The 17,035-nt window shown below is 41.8% G+C and overlaps 2 protein-coding genes across 3 annotated transcripts in view; one reads left to right on the top strand and one right to left on the bottom strand.

Annotated features, from left to right (window-relative positions):
* Positions 1-4,680, top strand: part of LOC119703092 (TGF-beta receptor type-2-like) — a 33,957-nt gene extending 29,277 nt beyond the window's left edge. Inside the window, exon 7 of the mRNA XM_038142356.1 lies at positions 833-4,680. Coding sequence (XP_037998284.1) covers positions 833-1,045 — 213 coding nt within the window. The 3' untranslated portion in view covers positions 1,046-4,680. The remainder of the gene's footprint in view (positions 1-832) is intronic.
* The window catches only part of OSBPL11 (oxysterol binding protein like 11), a 38,502-nt gene continuing 26,056 nt past the window's right edge, over positions 4,590-17,035 (bottom strand). For both annotated transcript variants that reach the window (XM_038142354.1, XM_038142355.1), the window contains 6 exons: positions 15,299-15,439; positions 12,782-13,280; positions 11,167-11,353; positions 8,390-8,572; positions 7,636-7,789; positions 4,590-6,261 (listed from right to left, as the gene is read on the bottom strand). In XM_038142354.1, the coding sequence (XP_037998282.1) occupies positions 6,184-6,261; positions 7,636-7,789; positions 8,390-8,572; positions 11,167-11,353; positions 12,782-13,280; positions 15,299-15,439 (1,242 nt within the window). In that variant the 3' untranslated portion in view covers positions 4,590-6,183. The remainder of the gene's footprint in view (positions 6,262-7,635; positions 7,790-8,389; positions 8,573-11,166; positions 11,354-12,781; positions 13,281-15,298; positions 15,440-17,035) is intronic.

Here is a 17,035-nt window from a genome sequence, read left to right as displayed (position 1 = left end):
CAACACAGCTTCTGGTGCTAGCTGTGTTACTAGCTAAAGAGTGGGGAAAGCACCAGCTGAATACTACCATTTCTTTTCTTCCCAAAATATTTTGACTCTTTTCAGAGCCCTACACAATTGGACAAAAAACCCCAGCTTTCTGGGAGATGTAAGCACTGTAGCTGAGAGGAACTCCATGTGCTCTGAAGTAAGCTGGGAAGCACCTCAGCCCATCTCAACCAAAACACTGTTTTGTGATAAGAGAACAAGGTTCAGCTGCACACTGAAATGAGCATTTGGCACAGCACACTCTTTCAGAATGCCACTAAAACAAGAAGTCAGATTTAAGAAATTATTCTCACACCTACCTTTGAAAACCATCTCCCCCCCCCCCCTTCCCAACCCCTCCCTCCAGGTGTAACAGGCAGGGTGCAGCTCAAACCCAGAGGTCTGGGCTCAGCCAGCAGCCTACAGGTCACTGTCCACACCTCTCCTGTCCCTCCTGATTCTAGGGTGCTCAGATCCAAACGGGCAAGGCTGAGACAGGAAATAAATACAGGCTGGAAGGAAACAGACTCTAAGTCTCACAGCCAACACAAGCCAGTTTCCAGGAAGCATGGGGAATGTTTGGGAGCAGATGCTGTGAGAGCTGAGGCTGCTGCTCTAACACAAGCAGTGCCAGTGGAAGCATTAGCACTTCCACAACTTACCCAGGCTGATTCCTCTAGTGCTTAAGCTTGGCCAAAACCAGCCTTTATGCAGGAGGCTGTCAGAAGTCTGGTAAACCACTAAAACTGTGTTAGATCCTCTTCTTCCTGCCTTCTGATCCTAATTTCAGCCCTTCTGCCTGCAGGGAATGCGCTTCCTGTGCGACACCATCACGGAGTGCTGGGACCACGACCCCGAGGCTCGGCTCACCGCCCACTGCGTGGCTGAGCGCTTCAACCTGATGGCACAGATGGATTGTGACGACATCCTCAACAACAACATGGACAACGAGGCCAGCAAAACAGCTTCTCCAGGTGGGGAGCTCCAGGACAGTGATGGGAATAGAAACGTTCAGTGATGCAGCAGGCAGAAGTCCTCATCACGAGGAACAAGAGGATAAGGGAGAAGCATTTAGCTCATGGGGGAAAAAAACCTGCTTTTCAAAATGGAACTAAGATCTAGTACATAAATTATTTATAAGATCTGTTTCCTCCCACAGATACAATGAACTGAGGAATCAATATTTTGGTTAAAGTGAAACATTATTCTATGAACTGACTTTGTACGTACTTAAAAGTGTATAATGATGCAAAGCATTCCTTTTATTATTTTTTAAAATAATAATGTTTAATCTTTTATTAATAAGCAGCTGAATTCCACATCTCTCTTTTTTAAGTCTTTCTATATTGTCATCATGAGTTTCTCTTCTAGCTTATTCTGCAGTGATTAAAACAATTTTCCTCTTTTTAATGGCCTACACATACACACACCAAATCCGTTGTAGCAGGAAAAAAAGACATCATGAGATGTACACACCCTCTATGGAAGAAATGCTGACATCCAAGAAAATCACTCATGCAACACTGTCCAAAGATCCAGTTTGTAAAAGCCTGATATGATGCAACTCCAACATACCTTTCCTCTCTGGGGAATTCCTGGGTTGATAGCTCAGGTGCGTGTGTGAAGCTTCTTTGAGAGAGAAAAAGGAAGTCACCAGTGTAGACATGGCTGCTTCACCCTAAAAATTTTCCATGCAGGATATCTAGACAAGCCTTTGCCCCATCAGACCAGTTTCCAGCCACCTCTAGCCAGATCTGTGCCACAGTAACAGCATCAACACAAGGGTGTGGCCAATTCCTCTGGAAACTCTCACACCCCCTGCTGAGTTACCCCACCTGGGGAAACACGATCAGGCTGAACTGAGACCTTTATCCCCACGATCACCAGATCAACCCAGGCTGCCTCTATTCTGGACAGCAATTAAGGAAAGGTAAGTCACACTCACTCTGAACCCTGGTACTGTGCAAATCTCTCCACCCTTAGGGGCACCTGAGGTCTTTGCTCCCAAGTCCTGCAAGCCCATACCTGACACCTACACCGAGGTGTATTTTTTGGAATAGCATCTGAGAGGAATACATTTCTTGCCATCACACAGCTGCATGGATCAGCCCAGAAAAGAGGGGAAGGGAGCAAACCATGCAACAGCCACAAGTTTTCTGCATCTGAGGCTCCTCAATGTGGAGCAGGGACACAGATCTGCAGGGCTGGTTTGGTTCTATTAAATGCTCAGCTATGACAGCACTAACCCATATAAAAACCTTTACTCCTCTAGCTATTGTTTCCATCTCCCTGGTCTGTTTTTACAGCTGCTAAATTAAAAACCTAGAAATAAATTGTCTCTAAACACTTCAAATAAGGACAGAAGGGGAATTAATTAGGTTGCACCAAATCTAAATAAAAATTTGCTTAGCTACCACTTCTGCCATTTGCAACTGTGACCACACCTGTCATTGTCACTAATCTTCACCTGGCTGCTACCTCCTGACACCTCACAATTTTTCAAATTAACCCTTCTCTCTTGAAGCACACCCTCCCCAATTCCCCACAAATACATCTTTTCCAACTCACCTGACTCCAGCCTCATTTCTTTAATACATTAACCACTGCTCTAGCACAAGAGAAACAGAGCAGAGGACAGCTTTTCTGTCACGGAGATAAAAAACTACAGGGACACACCAAACCCCCCCCCGGACTGTCCAATCTTGCCTTCCCACAGTATTTTGAGCAGAATTTCCATACCAAGTTCTGCACCAAGTTGTTTGAACACACTGATGAACGTGTTTACTTGTTCTTCCATGCTCATAAGGATTTTAAAGACACTCTAACCTGTTCTTCCCAGAGGTGACAGGGACAGAGGGGGATCAGCCTGTGCAAACTAGACATTGAAGGCTGCATCTCTTATTCTGGTGGCTGAAATCCAAATTCTCCTGGGAAGACAGCCTTCATCCTAGGCTTGACAGTTCATACTATAAATATGCTGAAAAACTTTATCTTTTCCCCTACCCATGCCTAAAATCTTGAACAACCCAATCTGCATGGTGCATTTTTTTCATAAAACACAAATCCATCAGGATTACACACCTGAAAGCCTGTGTTAAACAGGGCTGACTTGTTGCACTCTGTTTTCTATGAGCAGCAGCAGGCTGCACAGCACCTCTAAAGACAGCCACTTATTTAAGATCCAAGATCTGTTTATGATTCAGGGGGCCTAAAACCACGGAGATCAATGAAAATTCTGCTCTTAACTTCAGTGGGGCCCAGTCAAGCCAAGAAGACAGACGGTAACACAAGCCAATGTCCTACTTTGCCATGTTCCCTGTTGGAACACACTGTGGTTCTAGCAAGTATCTAACAGGAAGCAGCACTGAGCCCTTCCCTTTGCTCCAGAAGGTACAGGATGGAAACAACATCAGTTATGCAAGAGAATCAAATCTGGTCAGAGTTAAAAATACATCCATTACTCTGCAGGGTGTTTGCCATTCTCAGAAGAATCACAATTACAATTTAAGCTGGATATTCAGTGGCTAGATTTTTTCTTTTTAAATGGTTTTCAACTATGTCCTTTGTTTCTAGAAGCAGAAATTTGCATCATAACTAAATCCATATCAGGAACGATTCCAGTTCTCATGATCACTTGAATAAAGGACAGCTTTACCTTCTTTTTGCCTAGAAACATCCCCTTGTTAAAAGAAATCACTTCATGTATTTTATCAAAGTATTTCTTCAGCATTAGGTCTATTTTTACACAATAAAATTAGTAACAGCTCTCTTAGTGTGAAACCACAGGCATACCAGATGAGGATGGAAGAGAAATAACTCGACTTATAGTATTACATAAGGATCACAAATGGGTTTATGGTCAACATGGGAGCTTTTCAGTCTCATTTACAGCCATCGCCTTGACAAATCCCAAATCAAAATTTTAAGCTGAGTTTAGTGACTGAGTTGTAAGTCTATATTTTAGTTAGCTTAAGTTTGATCCCTGGAGTGTGCTCAGCTGGAAAAGGTTTGGTTTTGCTCTGATCACTGCAATATTAAAAGGCAGGCCTTGCACCACAGCCCTTGCTGTTCATTTAAAGCAAATGTGCCACGTGACATGGATAAAACAACTAGGAAACGTACACAGTGCTAATCTGTTCCTCTACCAGCTCCATTTTGGTGCAGTTACTGATGAACCATGGAAGAATTTCACACATTGCCACCACAATTCCCACCCCAAACCCTGGAACTGGCCAAGGAGCCAAATGCGCCGCAGACCCAGAAGCAAGGAGGAACTAATCCCACTATTTTAATTTTTATTTTTATTCCCGGTTAAGCATGAAAATGCCCAATGGATATCCAAAACTATCACAACAAGATGGTTGTATAGAATATCACAAACAAGACAAGTAGGGCCCAAAACATTCTTCTGCTGGAGAATAGTTACCACTCAAGCACACAGTGCCAAAATATCCCACTTTTGGGACCAAGGAAAGCCCAGACAGATCTCCAGCATGAAAGAAAAGAACCACCTACTCTTTCCTGGTCACCTGATCTCTAGGAAAGCAGACAGAACAAATGAATCATTTTGTAGCTTTATTATCCCCCCCCACTTCTCACAAACGGACTATGACTTGCATTGAGATCTCAGTGCATTTCACAGCAAAAAAAAAATGTACAAGAGGATCAAAACAGTTGTGCATAAACCCAACTCATTTTTTTTTGCATGATTTTCAGTTTGTGTTGAAAGTTAACGTGGTTATTTAAACCTTCTGATGCATTCTTACAATTGCATCTTCTCTATGGAAAACATCATACCAGATAACACAGTTGAGAGTTTTTATGATGCTGGATCAGGTGCAGCCATTGGCATGGCTGGGAAGTGGCAGATAATGTTATATACACTGATTGGAAGACTACATCAGAAGAAAAAACAGATTAAGGCACCACTGTTGGAAAAATTAAGGTAGCTTGTAGTTACAACAATAACGAAAGCCATAGTAAGTACTATTCTTAATTGCCAGCAATTCTTAGACTTCAATAAAATAGTTATAAAAAGGAGAAAAAAAAAAGGATGTTTGTACCTGAATACAGTTTCCTGATATCTGATTGCGTTTCAAATCAATACTCAGTCCTCAGCATAATCAGATGTTTGTTTGGGTTTTTTTATGGAAAGATGAAAAACCAGGACCTACAGTCCATGTATTCAAGGTCACATTTCACTGCTTTGTTCTGAACAACACCACAGGAGAAAAAACAAAACAACCCAAAAGACAGTTTGTAACACTGATACTTCATCTCTGAAACTATTAGATGGGCAGAGAAATTTAAATACAAAACTGCACGTTTTCTGTTCATTTTGAAAGCTTTAGTCCTCAGGAAGAGAAGTTGGAGGAGAAAAAACAGGCCAGATCTCATTATTTTATAACTTGAGAAAAACCAGTCACTCAAAGAGATTTAATAAAATTAGAGTTGAAAAGTGTTCAAATTACTTTTCCAATTCAAGTCAACTATTTCAAGTATATTAAAATGTTTCAGAGGAAAAATTTCTCCATGGTTACACTTCTAATTGCTTTTATAAATCCATAAAAAAGAAAAGTAGTCTCTACGTACATCCCATACTCCTCCGATGCATGCACGCGTTCTCTCCCAAGAAAAGGTCGTCATGATCCAGTTGTTTCTTAATACTGATTTCAGGCACATCTTCCAAACACCCTTCCAGTTTTTGCCAAAAAGGTTAATTACTGGGCATAAAAGCAGCAATTTTCTGTTGCTGTTGTCTACATGTGTACTGAGGAGGTTTCAGTGACTAAAGAGCTTGACACAGATTCCAAAAGAGTTCCTATGTCACTCTAAAATCCAACAGGCTCCTTCTTCTCTCAGGCAGCTTTTGCAATCAGATCTACTTGGAAGAATCTTACACAATGCAGATAAAATCTCTTGGATCATACAAAAAAACAAGTTGGTTGAATGTACCTGGCAGGTTTGTCTCTACAACTTGGATTTTTACCTTCTTTTTTTAAATAGCTTTAAAGTGCCCTAGTATAGTTATTTCTTTATGCTCATTTAAACTTGCACAATTACATAAAAAGGGGACACTCAGTGTGATTACTGTGTTCTGAGAGACAGAGGAAAAGGAGAGGAAAACCAGAAAACTCATCTTAAAGCAGCTTTTTTCTAGTTACTGTCTGTTGGTTGAGTTTGTGCAGCAGAGACTGTTTTCCAGAGGGGTTTATGGTAAACCCAGCCATCTCCCTGCAATTTAAAGAGAAAGTACGGTTATCATAAAGACACTGCCTTGGCAGAACTGCCTTCACACAACTATGAGACTGATGGCTGTGAACAGCAGAGGGACAGAGCTGGTATCTTCAACTCCTGCAGACTGAGGCACTGAGAACAGCACTGCAGGCTGCTCACACACGTGCAGGCTCCTCCCAGCCCCCGGCTCCCTGGGAGCAGGCTGCACTTGTAATTAACCCTGCCAAAAAGCCACTCTTCTCAACTGTGTGATTCAAATTGCTTTCAGAAGCCAAATAAGCAGCCAGCAGAGAGGCAGCTAGCCAGGATTATCAGCTCTACATCAGCCCAACTGCTTACCTGGAAATGCAGCGCTCAGGATCACATTTAAACGTTTTTTGAGTTCATCTGTATCCTGGACTAGCAACAGAATTCCATCTTTTGCAAATCTAACAATACTAACAATACAACTATCTAACTCAGAGCTAATCATACTAACACAGCTTTAGAGAATAAAAACCTTTGTGGGAGCTAGTCCTGAATTTGATAAAACAAACCTGGAATATATCCAAGAGAAAGAAACCTTTTAGCCTATGTTCTACACCCTCACTAGATCACAGCTATGGGAAGAGGAGGAATCACATTACTGCAGTGTAACAGATAAAGCTTTCACTGTAAGGAGAATCTAAACTACTACAGTATTAATTTTACTCAAGAACTCTCCTGCTGCAAAGGGCTCAGCAAAGGTCTCTACACAAGCAAGGTCTCATCACATGGATCTCAAGAAAAGCCTATTCCAGAGTTATCATACCAGCATTCCCCAACCCTCCTGGGCAGGCTGCACTTACCCTTGTTACAAACCTTACTATATTATTACTACTACTATTACTGAAGTGCAGCTTAAGATACTGCACAAATAAGCTTTATCCAAAATGTAACATAGAAGAACAAAAAAAGTGGTCAGTTGAGAATGAACTCACATTCCTTCTTGCTAACAATAATATGCTGGGTACATAAACACACAACCTCAGCAAAATTAGTACTACTGATTATTTTCTTTGGGTATTTACTGTTACAGCCTGCTCACATGTGTATACACAAAACTATTTTCCATGTGCCATTGAGGAAGTGCTTGGTTAAAGAAACGGGACCAGGAAATGGAAAACATTTTGATGCAAAATCCAAGCATTTACAAAGGGGAGAATGAAGTCACACCTTTACAGGCCTAGGAATTCTTATGTCACCTTACTGCTATGGATCCCACAAAGCTAAACTTTAAGATCTAAGGCCAAATACTCTATTCTGATAGGACACAGACCCATATGTGCCCCTGCTTGCATAACAGCTCTGCTTCCACCCTCATCAGTAGCAGGTGACTGCTTGGAAACTTACATCTTTAAGGAAGTATTTAGTACACCAAGGTGTTTCTGTTTCAGCACGAAGTCTCTCTTCGTTCCTCTGCCGTTCTTCCAGGGCTCTCTTGTGCTCTGTAGCCTTATCGATGTCTCCATCCCGCAGAGACTCTGTCACATGCTGCCACAGCCTCCTACAAAATAAACTGGTAACTGGACTGTTCCAAAGGCTTCCCAGCCAGCCACCTCAAACTGCAGGATCCCTGTGGAACAGGAGCACTCTCTCCACTCACACATGACAAACCAGCCCAGGTCAGAGCATTGCAGTGCAGGTGAGGGCTCATGGCCAAGTCTCAGACCTACATCAGCAATTGGGAGCAGGCAGGAAGGGCTCTGAGGTTCTGGCAGTGCCAATCTAACCTCTGTTTGCAAACCCTTCACAGCTGCTATTGGAAGTGTTATTCAACAAGCAGCTTCTTGTGAGGATGTCAGGAGCTGCCCTGCTGTGTAGCTGATGGGTAAAAACAAAACTAATAGGGAGATTCTATTCTCTGGTAAGCACTTTGTGAACTCAAAAAAAACCCCTCTGTTCATAAATAGGAGGCAAAATAAACAACCATGCACCTGCACTAGAGCTTTGCACTTTCTCTTGATTTTTATTTTAAGAAAACATAAAAAGTAAGGATGACTGCTGCTAAGCACTAGCCACGAATTTATATTTGCAGCTTTTCCTAAGGCACTCACCAGACTGCTCAGGACAGAAAGGGTCAGACAAAAGCAAACACATACTCTACCTAGATTCAAAGGGGCCTTGCTTCTCCAGGGGCCGGACTCGTTTTCTTGTCACAGAGAGCTTTGTCAAGTCCACATATTTGGTCTCCCCGTTGCTGTAGGTGAACTCAAGCACACTGTTCCACTCCCCCTGCACTCTGCATACCACCGTGTTCGTCATGTTCTGCTTCACTTCCCCTGTGACTCTAGGAAAGAAATTTATTTTTAAAAAGCCATGGCTGAAGAAACCTGAGGACTATTCCTTGCATTATTACTCAAATCCTAAATGAGTTTGCAAACTTGTCATGCTGCCTTGAAAAATGTTAGTTATTTGAATTGCATTTGTGTGGAGAAGCTCAAAGAGCAAAGTGACTTTCACTCACTGCTCTAGTTCTCTTCATGTTACCCAGGAAACTCCATTTTTGGCTTCAGCTTGTTTCAAGCCTCTTCAGGAAATTGAAAATGAAAAAGAAACTAACACAAGCTGATTCACATAGAACAAGCAATTGATAATTTCCACTTGAAGTATCACATCAGATACATAGTTCAGGCTTAAAAAATTAAAACTAAACTTCTAGCAATAATATATCTCACTACCTGCTGGAACTTCATCTCACATCTTTACATTTCAACCTTCTCCTTATGTAGGTGGTCTCATTTTCATGTTGATCACATAAGCAGCAGACACACAAAGGCAGAAGCAAGGTAGGAAAGTAGGAATCAGAACTGCTTTTGTTCCCTGTCTCTTCCACAGAAACCTTTGCCAATAACAAGATAAGGGAAGTGCCTTTCTAACATGCAGCGTTTCATTCAAAGTGTTGCATAATGCTCAAGTATCACCGTAATTACACACACTGATGCATATTTTTCTTCTCATCTTCAAGACCTGTACAAAGACCTCCTGACATCCACTTCATCCTGACCCAGGTTTTGAGCATTGCTTGGCAAGCCAATTGCCAGTCTCAAACAGAACTTTTCTCCTACAAACAAATAAAAGGGTCTGTGCACTATGCAAACGAGACTTGAGACATTCTCACCTGTAAGGTGCTGCAGGATTCACAAAGGATACTCTCTAGCCCCAATTAAACTGCAGTTACCTGTACACAACCTCCCTAAAACTCACCACTTTCCAGCCCTCCTGCATTTCATCAGTGCTCACACAAAGCACAGGCTACATCTCCTTCCACACTTCCATTTCATGCAGCTGAGGACAGCTAACTTGCACACCACCAGCTTGCTCTGATGTCCTTTGAACAACTGCATCCCCGAGAGTGGAAAGCAGCACTTCTGTGCTCCCACCTTGCATGGAGCCACACTCAGAGCAAATGGGAGCTCAGGACACAAGTGCCACTTCCCTTCTTCCACACACACTGGTCACTTCCCACTGTGCCTGCACCCACCCGTCCTCCCCAGTTGTAACATCAAAATAGAGAAATTTATCTCTCAAGCAATGAAATGAGCACCACAGGTCAGACCTCCCAGCACAGGGATACAGGATGCCAGCCAAAGCAGACCTGCAGGGAATCTCCAGGGCAAGGGGGGAAGGCTCACAGCCAGCTCACAGCAGGAGGCAGCTGGTAAGACTTCTGTCATACCATGGTCCAGCAGCTCAAAGCTAAATTAACCTCATGAGAAATATCTTAAAAACCCAGACTGATAAGTATATGCTGCTCACACAGTTTTCCATTACAAAAATTTAGGACTTGTTGAAAAAAAAGTGAGCAATAAAAGCACATTTACATTTTTTTTCTCTGTGGAAGTTAAGAAGCACTAACAATTACTGAAAACAGCAGAAGGAGCAGCTGACAAGCAAGCAGCCTTAATTTTGTGCTGCTTCTCGTCCTGTGACTTTCACACCTCACCAAAGCTCTTACACATGGTGGGCTGCCTGTCCTCCTCCCAAAAGATCTCTGAAAGCCTGAATCCACAGGATGCCAGAGATCAGCCTGGTCAGACTCTGCAGTTACTTCTTCACAACTTTAGCTTGATCTTTTTCAAGCATTGTGTGCTAACAAGACAATACTGACATCCAGTATTTTAATACCATTCTCAAAATTACTGCCTCTTCTCAGCTGAAAGTAAACAAAGTTGTATCACTCACTACTGAGGCGCAATATTGAACTGCTCCATTACACTCCCTTTCTCTGTATTTCTCCAGGTTGCATTGCTCTGACACACAACCACTGCCAGCACTGCAGACCACAGGATCTGCCTGAACCTGCACTAGTGATAACAAACTGCTGGCACTTATGTGCAATCTTGGCATGACTGATACATGTCTAGCTATCCATTATCACTATCCTCTATTTCATCCAGCTAAAGAGGTACAGGACCAAGGAGCCAACATCCAGCTGAGGCCTAACAACAAGGGTCACTCTACAAAAAAATCCATACCATTGCCATGGCAACTCCTGCGCGCTGAGTAACCATGACAACACGGCTTCTTTCCATCAAGAGATTTTTTTGGCAATGTCCAATCATTACCATGTCAAATTTTCAATGGTTACAGTACCTTGAACAGATCTCTCTTTAAAAAGCCTCTGTATCTGTGACTAACTTCAGAGAGACAAATAACAAAACAGCTTCCAAATTAAATCACTGAAGCAAAACTACATCCTCTAACTTATCTCTTATGACACAAGAGTAGCTATTGCAAAGTGAAAGACACATTGTGAGCCACGGAAAAAGCCCCACATGATGTGTCACTTTCAAATTGCACCAAGTGAAACAGAACTACATGTAAGCTTCAGTTCTTCAAAAGTGAGATCAGTCTCATTTCAAACAAACAAAATGTTCTCACCGATGCAACTTTCCACCGTAGAAGGGCTTGGTGTGAAAGTTAATACTTGCAGAATACCCAGTTTTTGCACAGTTAATGTTGACTTTTCCTCCCAGCTCTACCCAAGGAACAGTTAAAATTGAGCGGGCATATGCACAGGGCAAAGAGAAGGTGTATTCTTCCCCGTGTTCCAGGAGATGTAGGACACCTGTGTGAAGAAATACAAGAATCTGTAAAGCAGTGCCATTTCAGAAAAGGCCAAACAAGTTGTTGAAACAAATAGTCAGTAATACATCTGGCTACCTTTCCTCATAGCCCCTCATACAAAAAAAAGAAAATTTAAAAACTCACACAAGACTGACATTTATTAGATTCTAGATACAAACATTCTTACTAACATATTACTTAATGGAGTAATGTGCATTGAAGCTTCTTTTGGGAAAAGACATTTATCTCAATAATACTGTTCCATAAAGTACAATCCCGTGGTATGCACATACTTTTCAGTAGTGCATATAAGGGCTGGCCACTCTCTTTTGATGGCTCTGGAGCACAGCAAGATTTACACTGACAAAAGGAAATAACAAAAGGATTCCCTGAACTGCAGATCCTGAGGAATGCTAATACTCCTGCTTGCCCTTTCTATAATACACCTTACCCAACCTGAAGACAGGAAGCAGAGACAATTCTCCTTACTGCACCTCTCTGCCAAGATAAACCCAACTCCTTCCTGACAGCAACCTTGGCAATAAATGCCAAGAATCTCATCAAATACTAGAATTTTTCTTTGGGTTTTAAGATCAGTGGGTTTGATTCCTATAAAGAAACCAAAAGCACAAGATCTCCCTCTTACCCTTACAAGAAAACAGGCAACATCTAACTGCTGCCTGCCCCAGCCCACACCTCTGAAGCACAGTACCTCTGGGTGTCTGGCATCATCACAAACAACAAGCAAAATTCTGAAAAAAGTTCTCATTTGAGAAAGGTCCTACAAGAGATATCAACTTCAGAAATTACCTGTACAGCCAAAGATGTGCCTTTCACATACCCTGGCATTCCCTTGGTCATTCCCTTGTCCAGAGTGTAGTTTATATGCAAGTGCCTGGAATCCCCAGGTGTTGGACAAAATACACAGGGGACACAGAGTGGGAAAGGCTGTCTCGTCTTGTTCAGTAAATACTAATAACTAAAGGAAAATTACAATTTGAGGGCAGTTACCCTTCTCTGTCCCTAAAGGATCCAATTTTTCTAGTTAAAGAAAATCAAAATGTGCATAGGAATATTAAGTGCAATACAGAGAAATGCAACAATGCTTCTATCTAATAAATATCTGATGCAAATTAATTCATAAATATTAGTTTACATCGCACTGACCTTTGGCTCAAAAGAAATATTTTATTTCCAATATAATCCTGATTTTTGGCAAAGCAAAAACCTTTCTATTTTTTCCTCCCATATGAAAATTTGCTGTCTACAATGACAACTTGTATATTTTGAAAATAACATCAAATTGCTACCAAATTCAATATTTTAATAAACAAAATTGTAAAAATTTTATTTAATAATACTAATGTTGCTAACAAATTTATATTTTAACAACCTTCTAAAATGAACAAAGGACAGAATTTACACTTACCTTCGCCAACCATTGTCACTCCTATTGACATTCCTAGGAATTTACTTTTTGTCCAGACGTGGGCATTGACACACATGTTCCTCTCTACACACTCAGCATAAAACCCTGAGACAGGGGGATGATGGGACACTTGCTCAGCCACGAATTTCACTGTGTAACAGTCCGGCTCTGCTTGCCCTTCCGGATCTTTAGGCAGAGTTACTTGCTCCGAGGGGCAATGAGCAGAGGAGTTGGTGCCAGCATCGCTGGCCACGCTGCTCTTGGGCATCCTCCAGGAGCAGTGGAAGGTCTCCCCGATGATGGGGTTGTAGGGCTTCTTGGCGATGGCTCCCTTGCGGCCCTCGTGGAAGGAGGTGAGGTAATACTCCACGAAGCGGATCATCCTCTCCTCGGGGCTGCTGCCGTTCGTGATGGCGATGAAGAGATCGGGGTGGGACATGAAGTCCGCGTACATCTCCAGCAACGACCGCTTCTCTAGGATGAATGTGGGAAGAACCACCTGAAAATGAAAGAAAAGCCATAAGCCAAAAGCCTCTAGGAAGGAAAACAGAGACAGGTGTTTTATAAGAGAAGCCCTTGACAGGAGGATTCTGTCCTACTTGGGACACCACACTTTCAGAGTGCACTTTCTTGTTCCTCTTGTAAGATGCAAGGAAAATACAGTGATCTAAAGTTCCAGAAAAGCAATTTACAAGGAGAAAAAAAGCCTAGCAAGTACAAGTAGGACTAAAGAGATTGAAAGGAACTGAGCATCACGTAAAAATACCCAAAAACATGAAAGAGCTGCAAAGAGATAATGTGTCCCATATACCTGTGAAAGAGAAAACAGGCATGAAGGAACTCAAACTACAGCAAAGAAGGTTCAGAGCAGAAGTTAGGAAAGGTATGGTCTAATGGAGAGGAAAGCTGGGAAGCCATACCAGCTCTGGAGAGCTTGCAGAATCTCCCTCCTCACAGCAACTAGGACAAGCATCCAGGAGCAGCATAGGATGGGTTGATCCTGTGCCCCTGAGCAGAGGTACTTCACACTTTCACAGTTACATTCAAGACAAACCAGCAACCCCTGTCCTTCCTGAGCAAGGGCAATCCCCTAGGGTGAAAGGCTGTGGATATCATCAGTGTTTTCCTTCTCTGCAGTAGGAACAAGCCTCACACAGCTAAACTTATACAGCTGACATAACTAACTGTTGTAAACAGCAGCACAGAGTATCTCAACCATGGGATCAAGACAATCCATTAAAATCAGATTTAAATCCACTTCAATCTCTTTTTCAAAGAAAAAAAGCACAGATATAAGACTAATAGACATTCAAGTTAAACTGAATACACTTGCCATGCTGTTGCAACACTAACCTTGAGTATTAAGTGGCTTTTCACTTCAGTACCCTGATATTGAGTTGAGTACAACTCTAACAACTTCATTACCAGTTTCAAATACAGCTTTGTCCACTTCAGTGTTTGCCTCCTCTGAAACACACACATTTCTCCCCACACAGCCAAAAGTCACAACTGGGAGACTGGCTCAACAACTTGTTTCAACTAAGAGCAAAAGATACCCTAAATCCAATCCTCAATGTAAGTGATAGAGTGACTTCATCAGATCCTCGTTAAGCAGCAGGGGTTTATGTCTGACCCACAGACAGCAGGATCTGTTCAAACCATCTTTTTATTTTCCCTCCCAAGTTGTGAAACACAAGCTGCACAATACAAGTGTTTCTAGGGGCTATGTAGCTAGTGCTCAAAAAACATAGGTTAAAAAAAAAAACAATAATCCATAACTCTGAAATAGAGTGCTTTCCTCATTCCATGCTACTGTAAAATTCATTTTTTTATTTCAAAGTGTCTAGTGCTTATGGCAAGAAGTCTTTACAAGAATGAATTGAACATAAGCTGGTAGCAGCCTGATTTTCCCAGATTTGCTGCCCAAGTTGTCTAACAGCACCTGAGTGTTAATTTTTCCAAGCTGCTTGCTTTTGAGATCTGCACTCAAGTGTTAAATCCAATTCCCTCCAGCGTAACTTTGTTCTTGCCTGCTTGTGAGCAAACACAGAAATGAGAAAAGGAAAGAGGCTTAAACAGGCATCTAAAGATAGATAAGGGGGAACCAAAAGAAAACTTCTTTTCAGAAGCATCATGGACACAGGTGTAGGGTTATACAAACTGTGTGAAAAAGCATTATCAAGATAGAAAAGAGATCATGGAAAGAAAGCAGAAAGAAAAATATGAGAAGGCTGAAGGAAACAGCATGAAAAGACTAAGGTTCAAACACTGGAAAGAAGACAGGCCATTACAGGAAAGGCAACAGAAGCACAGTAGAAAACACAAGGAAGAGGTAATAAAAAAGATAGTCAGCACATTTCACCTAAACCTGTCCCAGTCTGGGACATCAGATCTTGGGACCTGATGTTGCTACTGGCCACAGTTTCATACTAAACTCAATACTGTTCAATACAGGGGTTGAGTTTTAAATGATACTTCACTTTTACTGCAGCCAATTTACACACTTGAGTTACTTACTCTTGTTAAGTCCATGCCAAGTTTCAGCTGAGACAAAAGATGCAAGATAACGCTGCGCTGCTCTTCCACTGCTCCTAGGTCATCTTCCTTATCATCACAGATATCCTCCAGCTCCTCATCTGGATTTATTTCTTCAGGTTCCTGGAATAAGAGCCATAAACTTTGCTCAAAGATGTAACTGGCCAGACAGTATTCAAAATGGACTTCATATTGTATTTAATTGCCCATGTATGAAAAAAGACTAAATAAACCCCTGCAGAGAGCCACACAACTGAATCCACTCCCAAGATAAACAACTGAAGAATTTGAATGAATATGAAGATAACTCAATGCAGATTCTATCTGGAGGATTCAGGCTCAGATTTCTCACCCTCTCTCATATGGGTCTTGAAAAAAAAAAAAGTTAAAAGAAATTCCTGTAAGTTTTGTGAGTTCACAGAATGTCAAGCATGTAACACATACACAGAAACAGCAAACCAAAAGCTAGCAGCAATTCCAACCACCTCAATAACCCCCTCCACCTCCACACTACTTCAGTCTTCCCAGTATTGCCCTCACTACTCCAAAGGCTGTATCAGACTGCAGTTCTGACTTCCCTGACTACCATCACACCTGGTACCTACAAGCTGTGCTGCACAAGCATTACCATGTTGCAGTGAGCACAAATATGTAACAGTGAAAGAAAAAAGTAACTTGGAGTAGTGTCAATAAAATAACAAAACCCCATGCATACGCAGCGAGTGCCTGCGTCTGTGTAACTAAAGCAGACAGACTACAAATTACATCTGCACTGTTTTAACAACCACCACAGCGCAAACAAAGTCAAACACCTCAGGCAGGAGGGATGCTGGCACTGCTGGGGCACTGAGCTGCATCCTCCTGGGACAAATAGCTAGAGGGAGGCAAATGCAGAGGGGACAGGCACTGGATGCCACGGGAAGGCAGCAATATGCCTTTGCCTAAGCAAAGCCTTTGTCCTGGAGCAGCTGCCCTGGCTCGAGGCAGGTTTATCAACACTCAACCACCAAAACCAGGGGACCAAGCCCTCACACAGGGCTCAAATCCTGATGACAAGTGCAGTATCACACAGGTGACTCCCTTCCAAGAATGCTATACTGTTCTGCTCTCAGAAATAAGGGAGTTGAAAATAACTGTGGGGAGTGATAACACCTGTCATACCTCAGATACATTAAGTACTCAAACTGTGACTACCTTAATTACTGAAATGAAGGAATTAAGTATTTTAGTTGAAAGCTCCTAGTTTTGTTTCATCTTTTCTTTTTTTAACTTAATAGAAACTACTCTGACCTATTTAAAAATCTATAAACTATAGCAATTGAAAAAAAATCCTTTCCATTTCAATTTTGCTCTAAGACAGCCCAGTGCTATTGCAGAGACATAAAACAGCACATTATCTTTTCACAGTTACACAGTCTCAGCCAAACAACTGTGTGAAACCAACTAGCATAAAGAGGATGTAATTATGATTTTCTAGCTTAGTTAGGGAAACATGTTCTTCTTCATAATCCCTGCTGCTTTTTACTTCAGTGTTTTGCAATTCAAATCCTTTTTGTCAGTTATAATGATACAGACTATAGCTGAAAATGATACAGACTGTAACTGTATTTCAAATGCATTAAGCCACCCTGCAATCAAATGATGAGAGTTGCTCAGATTAAGAAAAACAGATGTAACAAACCTAGAAAAGAAAGAGAAATGTAATAGCTGCAGACCACC

Source organism: Motacilla alba, chromosome 7 (genome assembly GCF_015832195.1).
Source record: "Motacilla alba alba isolate MOTALB_02 chromosome 7, Motacilla_alba_V1.0_pri, whole genome shotgun sequence".
NCBI lineage: Eukaryota > Metazoa > Chordata > Aves > Passeriformes > Motacillidae > Motacilla > Motacilla alba.
The sequence above is the reverse complement of the archived record's forward strand: the minus strand, read 5'-3'. Positions and strand labels throughout refer to the sequence as shown.